The sequence below is a fragment of the Protopterus annectens genome, chromosome 3.part1, assembly GCF_019279795.1.
Source record: "Protopterus annectens isolate FY-2018-M chromosome 3.part1, PAN1.0, whole genome shotgun sequence".
NCBI classification, from domain to species: Eukaryota; Metazoa; Chordata; order Ceratodontiformes; family Protopteridae; genus Protopterus; species Protopterus annectens.
Window position 1 is genome coordinate 1,443,870,311 of NC_056732.1, and position 14,616 is coordinate 1,443,884,926.

General features: G+C 37.0%; 1 protein-coding gene across 1 annotated transcript in view; it reads left to right on the top strand.

Moving 5' to 3' along the window:
- The window catches only part of ACBD7 (acyl-CoA binding domain containing 7), a 233,419-nt gene that overhangs the window by 204,941 nt on the left and 13,862 nt on the right, over nt 1–14,616 (top strand). The window contains exons 2-3 of the mRNA XM_044067512.1: nt 2,590–2,707; nt 5,902–5,964. Coding sequence (XP_043923447.1) covers nt 2,590–2,707; nt 5,902–5,964 — 181 coding nt within the window. The remainder of the gene's footprint in view (nt 1–2,589; nt 2,708–5,901; nt 5,965–14,616) is intronic.

The following is a 14,616-nucleotide window of genomic DNA, read 5'->3' on the forward strand; positions in this document are numbered from 1 at the left end:
CCGCTGCCACACATCTTATTGCCATACTGCCACACATCTTATTGCCATACCTAGGTATTCTTTTTGTTGCATAAACATGTGCGGAACACCCATAAAGATGTTACACCAGATGCATGTGTGATACCTGTTCTGGTGATACAATACACACATAACTGTTTGAGAACATTAATGGCATGGGTTACATTCATGACAATGTGGATTGTGGCATATATATGCCAGTCAACTAGCCCGGATTTATCATAATGTCACATACAGATATAGCATGTCCCTCATAATACCTCCAAGAGATGTTACAGTGTCAGGACGGTGTGCTTGATTACCCTCATAGATTGCTTACATGTCATAATAGTTGTACAAATGTGTTAGTGCAGAACCATTTATGATCACTCAGAATCACATATGTTGAGTCAGAGACATGGTATTACTGGTAGTATTATTCTGATATTGTCCATGCTTCTTTTACTGTTGTCCATGGGCCTGTAACTGTGCCCCACTTTTTGGAGACCTCTGCTGACATTACACTCATATTAAGACGTATCAGTTTGCACAGCTTCACAATATGCACCCAACCCTAATTGTACATTACATCCCTGATAGATGTCCTCTGCATTGTTCATGTCAGGATGCTTATCTCACAAAGACGTATCTTCTCCATTATGTCACCTTGTCTGACAGTCACATAATTTGCATTTTTACTGTGAAGTCCATACTGTACCATTTTGATATGAGATTACTGTTCCTGCTACAACTATCTTCCATTTAAATGCCCTTATCTGCTGTACATTACAATGTTTCACCTGCCCTCTTTCCCTGTGTTCATTCCTACAATTCATCTGTGTGTCCCTATGCACTACAAACACTTCCCGTGACTGTTTATTTTAAATGGCAGTCCATGTACCCTAACAGATCATTTACCCAAATTTGTACAGAATGGTTTGAATGGGTTTTCACGTTAATCTGCACTATATACACTGTCCTGTACTGTTTTTGGAACATATAAATTACTATATGATAAACTCTGGTAATCACTGTTGCATTCCATGCAATTCTGCTAACCTAGACTGCTGTAAGGGAAACAAGTTCGCTAGCCATATTGCATTACACAATTTCTTGGCCGCTAACACTTTTGCCTGACATGAAACCGTTCTTCTTTATGTTTAAACGTGGTGTGCGGCATGAATATGTAATTAGTGCTGTTGCTCACCATACAAACACGTAAAATGCGTGAAGCCTACATGGAGTTTATTGAACCCTGCTGATATATTAATATCTAAATATAGCAGTATGATTGTCATAACTGCATCTAGGCATTCATCTTTTTAGGGACTGCATTACTTGCCTACATGAAATGCTTTTGCATAATTTTTGAACTTCATGTTACCATGATGTCATCACTATATTTAAAGATCTACATAATTCTCATGGCTGCACAGATATTTACTGTGTATTTCACTTGTGACACATGAAAAACAATGAGATTCAGCTTTGAAAATGCAAATAAAACAGCTTAGTACACACTTTATTAACAACTAAATAATTCTTGTATTACAGTATCAATGTTCTTGTCCATACCAGTGCAACTAAAATGAATAGAAAAGGTTTTCTGCTCAGACATTTCCATTGCACTTCACGTTTTTGAATTTCTCATGTAAGACTATACTTGTGTATGTATAAATGCTTCCTGGTCAAATCTCAAAAAAAAATGTTGTCATACATGGGTTCATATGTTAATAGATATAAAGTTTTGCTAAACATCTATTCATATTTTGGAGCAACGGAAGGTGAAAAAGATAATTATTTCTTCACTCCAACTATTACTTGCCCAGCAGTGCGAGCCTGTGCTGTAGGTCGCTATTATACAATAGTCCAACTAATCCTCAGTCCTGAACAGTTAGGATTCAAAATCCTAACTGCAAAAGAGATATATGTTAGATACAACATACCAAGAACTGGGTATAGCCAACACAGTAAGACACAAAGTACACGCAATTATCTTGTAATAGCATAACACATATGTATCACCTTATGTAGATGCTTATGACTTTAACTGCCATGTCACTATCTCAATGTAAATCAAGTCTTTTTCATATACTGAGGTTCTTCTCTTTGATTTAGAATGAATTCTGATACACTAACAAAGTTTTCATAATGAATACACAGATGCATGCATGCATGTATAGGTATGCATTAAATGATTTTGAGGTGCATTTCAAGGCTTGCTGTCATTCAGTCACTGATAAGTTTAACTAAAATCTTACAAAACATATACTGGCATGATTTGTTAGGATGGCTGTAAGTAGATTTCTTGAGAGGAAAACAATTGTAAATGTATTATGTTGAGATTTGAGATTTAAAGCTCGATCAGTTTCAGCAAAAAAATACTGGATTGTTTCAGTATATATTAATATGCAATGCAGGCGATGGGGAGAGAGACAGACAGACAGATATACAGATGAAAACAAGGCACATCATGTAGGCTTGCCCGCATCAAAGTGCTTACCATTCTCTTTGATTATGGGAATTAATTGCTCAGAAATAAGAAGTGTTTATACATGCATTTTCTTAACTAAGGCATTTGTTTGTTATCAGAATGCATTTGACGAGGCTGCAGAGACTGTGAAAAAGCTTAAGGCCAGACCAGACGATGATGAGCTTCGAGAACTGTATGGTCTCTACAAGCAAGTAACTGTTGGTGATATTAACATTGGTAAGTCATACCTGCCTGCAACCACAGGAATAAATAAATAATTAAAATAATCCATGTTAAGTGTTCCCTCTTGTACTGTAAGTACTATAAAACAATTTCTCAGTTAGACCATAAATCTAAGAACCATGTAGGTGGTAGATTAAGGGCAGTCCATAGCGGATGGCTGACAGTTAAACCACAGAAAAGAAAAGTCAAGATTTGAATGTCTTTCCTATGTGTGTATTAAGCATGTTAATGGTGATATTAATAAGGGAAATGAGGCAGGACATATCCATCAACAGATTAAAAGTGTGAGAATGTTGAAAATGTTAAAGGATTAACAGCTGTGTGGAATGACTTTCAAAACAGTATCACTGTTTAAAAGTCTGCCTGTTAAATCTGAATGACACAGACAGTAAGATAATGCAGTCATTTAAAAGAAGTGTAAGAAACGAATGGTAAAAAGAAAGAAAGGTAAATGAGATTAGCAGTAGCAGATATGGATGGATCTTAGGTAAATAACTATCCTAAGCACATTTGTCAGCAAATGTTACTCCTCCAATTAAAAAAATCAAGTAGTCTTTGGAGTACTTATGTACCTTACAAAGGAAATATGACCTCTAATGACTGATGCCCTAGCTGTCCCCCTAATCCGTTTATTCATATGGCCAACCATATCATTAGGAATATCACTGAACAAATGAAACAATGAAAAAAGGCCTATGTTAAGGACAGCAAGACATATGAATAACTGAAGAAGACCATAAAGTATTACCTGTTTATTCATATATTTAGTTTTTGGGTAAGTTCCACGAAGCCTGTGACCTGCAACTGGGAGACCTGATGTGGCATTCATACTGACTAGGGTATAATCTGGCCATGCTTTTGGATAAACACCCCTACTCTTTCTGTGACCTTTAGCATTTACCTGACCAACTGCTGACTCAGGCAAATGGATCCTTTGAATAAATAATGTTCCCTTTTTAGAACTCTCTCTCATGTATACCAGTTTGTTTTTAAAACTTTACCTCAACTGTAAAACAAACAGAAATCAATAGTAGCATGTTGCTTTTTAATTGACCAGTCAACAAGTTAATGCTTATGTTTTTGGATTATATGCAGTCTTAACTTCTAAGCTTTAGACAAAGGTCTCAGGTAGCTCAAAAGCTTAAGCATTCTTCTTGTTTTGCTTTTAGCTTATTCGCCGGCCTATTAAAAGGTTTTCTGTTTTTCATTTTTGCTTTTTATTACTATGGCTTTATTTAGGTCCAGCATGGATTCTGATTTTTTTCTGTGATCATCTCATAAAAGGCAGTTATTTTACAAACATGGGTGTAGCTAGTCATCCATCATGTATTTCATATTGTGTTCTTTTTTAAATAAGGTATTTATTTGGTGTAAAGACATATGCTAGAATTTTAACAATAAGTCACATGTGGTAAACCATGTATTACACATAGCTAAACATAAGTTATTGTTATTATGCAATTACATTATTTAAAAATATATATATATTTTTTTAATTAACACCAACAGCATTGATTGTGCTAATCATGCCTGCAGTGCTAACTATGTGGGCTGCCTTTCCCATTCAAGCCTTTAGTGCTTTCCAGGCAGACCACACACAGCACTTCTGCTTTGGTGCAGTTTTCACTGCAGTACTGAATATGTAGTAGCCGGTGCCATGATTAATCATTTTGTTATCTATCATAAAAAAGTATATTGTCCTGAACATGTACTATTGAGGATTGGTGATAGCCTTGCAAGGGAGGAAGGCTACATACTGGAAGTGTATACAATTCCAAAAATCATAGCTTTGTCTCTGGTTACAAAAAATATAACCTGCAGCAATGAAAATAATTAATGATTCATGTGCACATTGTGTGAATGCCATGTCTTGGTATAAAATATATCATGCAAATTAAAAACAAACAGAGAAAAAAATTGATGTTATTCAAGTTCTGCAAAGTAATTTAAAAACCTAAACTGGGAAATTAGATAACCCATAATACAGACCAGTGAATCCATGATCATAAAAGGTAATTAAAAGTAGTAAGATTCATAGCAGATGGCATTTGTAGAACTACCACTTGTTTCAAGATAATGTTTTGGGATGTCAGAATAGTCACTCAGTATGGATAGTGATTATGGATGTAGTTATAGGAATCAACAGGCATTTAATTATACAATAATTTGCTAATTTTTAAGTAAGCAGATCCCTGTTGACTCTTTAGTGATAACATATGCCATAAGGAATAAAGAGATATGCATAGATAGTTTACAGTAGCTGTACAACCTATTCCACATATTTTTGGGGCATGAGATGAAATTAGAAAACCTAAGGGAATTTACTGACACATAAAGGTTTCACAAGGTATGCACAGACAATAAACAGAGATAAGGATCAAACTCTTTACTCTGGAAATGAGAGCCATGCAACGAAAATAAAGGACTTCTGGTGACTTGAGACATTAAGAAAAGAAAAGTGGGATAAAGGTAGAATTGGTATGGTAAGCACATATATATATATATATATATATATATATATATATATATATATATATATATATATATATATATATATATATCAACAAACCCAGGCAATGCAGAAAGACAGATGGACCTCTTTGTAACCCATATCTGGTGGGGAACAGGGATAAAGCTCTGACTATGCCCCAGGTAACCTGAGATCAATTAGTTGCCTAGACTCGTGATGAAACTGACAGGGGGAAGGGAGGAAGGAAGTGGCCTGAGGCTGTCCTGTACTGCAGACAGTCCCTCAGAGAAGGGGCAGTGCTGCAGGATGTGGTCACAGAGGCAGCTATTCAGCCTGCAAGCTACTTCTGTGGTAACTTTCATAACAAGTGCCGGGAAGTGTGCAGGTCTTGCATTCTTCCCATTCTGGGAGAGGAATTTGACCTTAATAAATATGCCATCATTGCTGAAATGTCAGCAAGAGTACAAATCATTGCTTAGACCTGCATATATGATGGTCTCCCCTGGCCATTTCACAGCCTCACAGCAGAATGCCTAGGGTGTGACAATGAAAGGACATGGCTGATAGGGGGAGGCTTTATCTTTGGCAGGCATATGATGAAAAAAGAAACACAGAAAAAAATGGACCTTTTATCTCAGTCTGCTAGCAAAATGTTTGTTTGTCTAAAATTGTACTACTGTCAAGTTACTTATACTATTTGCTGTTCATAATTCCACAGGATGCCCTGGAATGCTAGACCTGAAAGGAAAAGCCAAGTGGGAGGCCTGGAATTCAAAGAAAGGTATACTAATAAACTATTTTAAATAAGTTTTACAATTTTAATATAATACTTCTAAGTCTAAAATATCACAGTCTGACAATTCAACTGGCTGTAGCCAGTTTTCCTTTGATTCTGAAACTAAAACAAAAAGTAAGTTTGCAAATGTCAGTTGTACTATACAAATACACTAACACAGATAGATGCTGGTTGGGAAAAAAAAACTTTCCCTAGGAATGTTGCAGCCAGGCATAGCTAACTAGGAGAAAACACTTATTTTCTGTGAACACTGGCAAATTCTGTGAGAATATCTCATTCACCCTTGGAGCTGTGCCAATTTTCGGTCTCGAGATAGCTCCTCACTGGGCTCTGCAGTTTACAGTTCTACTGTAGTATCCAAGTATAAGTGCATGTTACAGTAAGTGCAACAAAAGGGTAGCTAAGAATGGTGATGGGTGTGCATAGGTTGATTTTCCAAACGTATACTACAACATGACGTGGTGATCTAGACCACTGTGCTGGCCAATTTCACAGTAAACATCTGAGACTTGGTACAGTCACAGTACTACAACAAATGTGATGTTTGAAAGCAGTATTATGCCATGCCTCTGTGAAAAGATGAGCTGGGGACAAAAGCGACAAGAAACATGAAAGGCATAATTACAGGAGTTTGCCAGCTATGGTAAAGTACAAGACGGAATATGGAAAATGTGTTACAATACTTGATGTAGAACAAAGTTCTACCCTACTAAACACATATATTTATGTTTCATGGTCTCCAAATGCCATGAATCCTAACATCTCATCTGAAGAAATAACCTAGAACTAGTTAATTCACCCACTTTCAAGTAACACATTAAACTTAATCCAGAACATAAAGTAATGGAAAAGACTAATAAAACTGATCTACTCAAATAAACTGACAATGTGCATACAGACTTGCCTATAAGGGATACTGATTTTTAGTTGCAACAGTTATATTTGTGAAAAAGTCAAATTTGTAGAAGTATAAAGTCAACAGCAAACTTTTTATGTTTTGTGCAGGCTGATTGAGGGGTACTTCAGGGATCCCTCTCAGATCCTTTGTTTTTTCTTATTATCATGAATATATTAAAGACCTTGCAGACTCATTCCAAAACTATTTGTTATGCTGATTATATTGTAATTTACATATCTGGAATGAATTCAGTCATGGGGTTAATGCATCTGCAGACTAATTTGGATTGCTTATAGTTGTGGACAAATGAACAGTATTTGGAGATCAATGTTAGAAAGATTAATATAATGTTTTTTTTTCAAAACATTGTTTTGTTTAACTTACAAATTTCAGTCATAAAATTATTGATTGGTCCAAGTCCAGTGTATATGTATAACTAACATTATATTCTTACATGATGCAACATGGTATGGTGGTTGCCAGCAGTACAAGGCTAAAACTGGCAAAAGACACGCATACTGCGGTGTATTAGTATGTTGCACAGACCTCTCAACTGTCCCTGTTTTGAGGGAACATTCCTATGTTCAGGCCTGATTTACCCCTACACAGAATGTCCCTATTTTCAGGCTTGATTTACTCTTTGACACAATTTTCAGAATCCCTCTCATCACATGTGATTTTTTTCAAGCATGTTTAACAATGTGAAAACCTAGCATTCTTCAGACCTAACCTGGATAACTAGATGTATTCTTGTAAATTTTCCTGTGGAGAAACATGTTTTGCCATTTCTGAGAAGGGGTGCTTAAAGGAAAAAAAATTGAACCACTACACTCCTACCTCTCTACTAAGTCTGATATCATACAATCCTGGGGTGAGAAGAAAGCTTTTCTACCTCCAAGACTCTACGATTTCAAAGCACTCAAGCTGCATTATGCAACTAAATAGGATTCAACTAAATAAATTCACCAAACCCCATTCTAAATATAATCAGCTTGATGTAACTCATGCATCCTTCAATGGTATCTAAAATGTAGTGTCCCACATTTTCTGGTTTTTTTTGTATATTATTTCAGCATTACTGGTTTAAGGCTTTCAGTATAAGTAATAAAACCAAGGATCTGGCATATGGCTGAAATATACCATTCCACACTTTCTGGAGTACAAGTCAACCAATTCACTTTAATCATTGCATAATTTGTAACTTAAAACAGCAGGCAAATTAATGTAAAATGCCCATGTGCCTACCTAGGTGATTTGTTTCTTGTTGTCCATTTCCTTACCTAATACATTTTTGAGAGAACTGATGCTTACCAGCTCTCCTATTTCTGTATTTGCTGAGTTCTATTCACTAGAGTTAAACCAGTTTCAGAACTTGCCTGTTTTGCACTGTGGCATTTGCAATCTTAGGGGGAAATAGCTGAGATATGTACTTACTGGAAAAGGTATTAGTCTTTGCATGTTTTATTTATTAGAATAGTGCCTTCCCTACATCAATAAGAGACGCTGTACTCATTTGGCATCCATATATTTTCTTGTAGGAGTGATTCCTTAGCTATGAATCTTTTTAGTGAAGTTCCTTTGTATTCCTCTATCCTGTTTGTCTTCTCTTTTATAATGATTCAAGCCATGCACTAACAGCTGATAGATTTCATCTCTCTTTTTATTGCAACCAGCCAGAGCAACCATCTGCAAAATAATTCTCTTCTTGGTTAGAATATGGACAACTCGTTTTCACATCTGCCTACAAAAAAAACATCAGACAGTGGCTAACAGCATCTGCTGACTCATTACCATCTCACCACTCCATGAGAATCACCATATCACCCTAGAAGAAGCCAAATCCCTATCCATAAAACAAAGATCTAACCTACTGTTAAGATTCCAACTCTACAGACTACTACAGATCCAGACATTTACTCCCCTTGCAGCTAAACTTTAGGAAAAAAACTTCCCCATTAACCCGATACTACTCACAAGTCACATCAGTTCTTATTACCCCTAGAACCATAGTCCACAGCACTGCAAGTGCATTCTCATTTCAGTCACCCAGTTTTTGGCAAGCTCTCCCCATCAATACAAATTAAATCAACACTTATTCCAAATTCAGAATGTAACTCAATCTAACGAATCCGAACTAATCCAAGCCAAATGTTCATTCTTAAACTCAACTACCCTCCCCATATACTCTCTTCTTATCTCCTCTCAATATTACTGAAGGTACACCCCACTTTAGAAATGAATGTTATATGTTGTACATTACACTATAGTTGTTTACTATAATTTACATATACGTTTTTTCATTACATTTCTGCATTTTTAGTTTCTGAAATATTTTGCATTTCGCCCAGGCTGAACATGAAGCTGGTCAAAACTGATCACTGCACTACCCCAGAAAGCAAATATATAAATAAATAGATAAGCTAAAAAGTACAATGCTAAACTTCATACAATTATAGTATTATTGACTATATTATTTGCATTTTGCAGATGAATGACACCTTATTTGATATCTGTATATGCTGATTACTATTTCAATACAGTTGTTCAATTTTGTGTTGATGTTTCAAGTGCATTTAGGCTATGTCACTGCATACTGAGGAACTACTTCCTAATATATGTAAACAAACCTACATAACATCTTTAAACAAAGGTGACAGCTCAGTGAACAAACCTACATAACACCTTTAAACAAAGGTGATAGCTCAGTGAACAAACCTACATAATACCTTTACACAAAGGTGACAGCTCAGTGAACAAACCTACATAACACCTTTACACAAAGGTGACAGCTCAGTGAACAAACCTACATAATACCTTTACACAAAGGTGACAGCTCAGTGAACAAACCTACATAACACCTTTAAACAAAGGTGACAGCTCAGTGAACAAACCTACATAATACCTTTACACAAAGGTGACAGCTCAGTGAACAAACCTACATAACACCTTTACACAAAGGTGACAGCTCAGTGAACAAACCTACATAACACCTTTAAACAAAGGTGACAGCTCAGTGAACAAACCTACATAATACTTTTACACAAAGGTGACAGCTCAGTGAACAAACCTACATAATACCTTTACACAAAGGTGACAGCTCAGTGAACAAACCTACATAATACCTTTACACAAAGGTGACAGCTCAGTGAACAAACCTACATAATACCTTTACACAAAGGTGACAGCTCAGTGAACAAACCTACATAATACCTTTACACAAAGGTGACAGCTCAGTGAACAAACCTACATAACACCTTTACACAAAGGTGACAGCTCAGTGAACAAACCTACATAATACCTTTACACAAAGGTGACAGCTCAGTGAACAAACCTACATAATATCTTTACACAAAGGTGACAGCTCAGTGAACAAACCTACATAATACCTTTACACAAAGGTGACAGCTCAGTGAACAAACCTACATAATATCTTTACACAAAGGTGACAGCTCAGTGAACGAACCTACATAATACCTTTACACAAAGGTGACAGCTCAGTGAACAAACCTACATAACACCTTTAAACAAAGGTGACAGCTCAGTGAACAAACCTACATAATACCTTTACACAAAGGTGGCAGCTCAGTGAACAAACCTACATAACACCTTTAAACAAAGGTGACAGCTCAGTGAACAAACCTACATAATACCTTTACACAAAGGTGACAGCTCAGTGAACAAACCTACATAACACCTTTAAACAAAGGTGCAGCTCAGTGAACAAACCTACATAATATCTTTACACAAAGGTTACAGCTCAGTGAACAAACCTACATAATACCTTTTAAACAAAGGTGACAGCTCAGTGAACAAACCTACATAACACCTTTAAATAAAGGTGACAGCTCAGTGAACAAACCTACATAATACCTTTACACAAAGGTGACAGCTCAGTGAACAAACCTACATAACACCTTTAAACAAAGGTGACAGCTCAGTGAACAAACCTACATAATATCTTTACACAAAGGTGACAGCTCAGTGAACAAACCTACATAATACCTTTTAAACAAAGGTGACAGCTCAGTGAACAAACCTACATAACGCCTTTAAACAAAGGTGACAGCTCAGTGAACAAACCTACATAACACCTTTACACAAAGGTGACAGCTCAGTGAACTAAACTAATGTCTTTTGGCTTTTCCCGGTTAGGGGTCGCCACAGCGGAACTCCGGTCCGCTCATGACTGGCAGTGGATTTTTATGGTGCCAAGTTGCCAGCCTGACGCCCAACCTTCAAAGAAGGCACACCCATTCACGCTCGGACTTACCTGCATGTCTTTAACGTCACTCAACCGAGGGGAGGACTTGCAGACTCCCAAACCTACATAACACCTTTACACAAAGGTGACAGCTCAGTAGAATTAAATAACTGTAAGTCCATTGCTGTACTGTCATCTATCTGTAAGTTCCAAGAAGAATGTGTGCATACTCAACTGCTGCAATACTTTCTGGATAACAATTTACTCACCAGCACCTAGAGAAGATTTCAATCAAATCAAAATACTACTAACTGCCCTTTTCTTCTTCAAAACTATTAATCTGTACTGCAATAACCACCTGGTTTCTTCCACTTTCCTTTACTTATCTATGGTATTTGATAATGCTTCTTTCACTAAATTGCTTCATTCACTAGCCACACTCAGACAATCACCTAAACTATCACTCTGGTTTAGAAGTTACATAAGTGGTCAAACCCGTCTGTTAAATGGAAAATTCAGCCTTCCTCCTTGTAAGCATAGGATTCATCCTATGACCTTTACTACCTAACATATTCATTAATAACCCACACACTGCTTCTGGTCCTGCTACAATCATCCAATAAACATTTTATTTAACTCTCATCTACTCAGCCCCTTCCATTCCAGAACTGCAAAATACCACACAACAATCCTGTTCCTCTGTCAAGGAATAGCTGTAAAATGCTGATCTCATTCTAACCCCCACAAATAACTAAAACCATGCTGTTCCTACCTAGAGCAACTACTCCCACCTTTATAAACTTAACAATCACCTCATCTGAAAACATCCAACTAAATGTAGTTTCCGACACAAAGTTATTAGAAGTCACCATTTGCAACAACATAAAATTTGATGTACACATTCAAAATGCCACAAAACACAAAAAAAACTGACTAAAATACTAACAAAATCTGGATGCAAAACGATTTCTACCTAACAGCTACCTAGTTTAATGCATGTCTCCCCTATATATTCTAACCTTCCTGCACAACAGCTCCACAAAATACTCAATGCTATAAGAAAATAACCAAATTCACAACTTCCTTCCCAACTAGAGCATATCACTATGATGCTGTAAATAAACTAAACTGAAACAAACTTCCCATGTTAATACAATTCACCCAGCTTAATTTTCCCAATCTCTTCAGTATCAGAAAAACAAATGCCCAGCAATAAAACGTCTCCTGCAATGGTATTACCACACTAGAGGCCCCTAATCACAAGAAACAGTGCTGGTTGGCATCCATAGGTCTCAGAACTTACATGCAGATGCTTTGTAATCCCATGCTGTCTCAACACTCTAGATAATATCCTACTCACTCTAAGGCAGATACAAGCTAGATCTGCTTCCCGCAAACAACTCATCTCTCCATAGCAACCTATCTTACATACTAACTTCTTTGACCTACTCACATATGTATTCCTCAGAGTTTCAGTCTCCTGTTTACCAATTTATTGCACTTGCAGTCAGATTGTATATAACTGCCTAACAACACTTCAAAGCAAAATCACTCTCGGGTAGAATTTGTGTAGCATTACTGAAAATGTATGATCTATCAGCTTATAGTAACTTATAGTAGAATAGCATTACTAAAAGACATTTTGTTTTGCTTATCTTATGTCATGTTGAAGTGTTAACCCCTTTTGTGTATTTTTATAATTTTTTACACCTAATTAAATACATTAATAAATTAAACTTTGTACACTACACACTATGGAATTAAAGACTGCTGCCAGGCATCTAAATTGAACACACATACTCAGGTACACACACATTATGCAATTAAAAACTGCTATAAGAATTCTAACTTAAATATATGTGTATATATATATATATATATATATATATATATATATATATATATATATATATATATATATATATATATATACATATACATATATATATATATATATATATATATATATATATATATATATATACTTCAATACAGACGAGTTACCAAATAGCTGGGTAACTACAGCAGAGCTAGTAAGGGAGATGGCTAGAAAGGTGCTTGGTATGACATCTGGACAGAGGAAGGATGACAAGGAGACATAGTGGTGGAATGAGGAAGTACAGGAGAGTATACAGAGAAAGAGGCTGGCAAAGAAGAAGTGGGATTGTCAGAGAGATGAAGAAAGTAGACAGGAGTATAAGGAGATGAGGTGCATGGCAAAGAGAGAGGTGGCGAAGGCTAAGGATAAGGCATATGAAGAGTTGTATGAAAGGTTGGACACTAAGGAGGGAGAAAAGGACCTGTACCAATTGACTAGACTGAGGGACCGAGCTAGGAAAAATGTGCAGCAGGTAAAGGTGATAAAGGATAATGAGGGAAACATACTCACAAGCGAGGATAGTGTGTTGAGCAGATGGAAAGAGTACTTTGAGGGGTTGATGAATGAAGAGAATGAGAAGGAGAGAAGGTCAGATGATGTGCGGATAGAAAATCATGAAGTGCAATGGATTGGCAAGGAGGAAGTAAGGATAGCTATGAAGAGGATGAAGAATGGAAAGGCTGCTGGTCCAGATGACATACCTGTGGTAGCATGGAGGTGTTTAGGTGAAATGGCAGTGGTGTTTCTAACCAGATTGTTTAATGAAATCTTGGAAAGTGAGACAATGCCTGAGGAATGAAGAAAAAGTGTTTTGGTACCGATTTTTAAGAATAAGGGTGATGTGCAGAGCTGTAGTAACTACAGAGGGATTAAATTGATCAGTCGCAGCATGAAGTTATGGGAAAGAGTAGTGGAAGCTAGGTTAAGAAGGGACATAATGATTAGTGATCAGCAGTATGGTTTCATGCCAGAAAAGTGCACTACAGATGCTATGTTTGCTCTGAGAGTGTTGATGGAGAAGTACAGAGAAGGTCAGAAGGAGCTGCATTGTGTTTTGTAGACTTAGAGAAAGCATATGATATGGTACCTAGAGAGGAGTTGTGGTATTGTATGATGAAGTCGGGAGTGTCAGAGAAGTATGTAAGAGTGGTACAGGATATGTACGAGGGTAGTGTGACAGTGGTGAGGTCTGCGGTGGGAGTGATGGATGCGTTTAAGGTGGAGGTGGGATTACATCAAGGATCAGCTCTGAGCCCTTTATTATTTGCAATGGTGATGGACAGGTTGGCAGACGAGATCAGACAGGAGTCCCCGTGGACTATGATGTTTGCAGATGACATTGTGATCTGTAGTGAGAGTAGGGAACAGGTGGAGGAGACCCTGGAGAGATAGGGATATGCTCTAGAGAGAAGAGGAATGAAGGTCAGCAGGACTAAGACAGAATATATGTATGTGAATGAGAGGGAGGATAGAGGAATGGTGAGGATGCAGGGAGTAGAGGTGGCGAAGATGGATGAGTTTAAATACTTGGGATCAATAGTTCAGAGTAATGGTGAGTGTGGAAGAGAGGTGAAGAAGAGAGTACAGGCAGGATGGGGTGGGTGGAGAAGAGTGTCAGAAGTGATTTGTGACAGACGGGTACCAGTAAGAGTGAAAGGG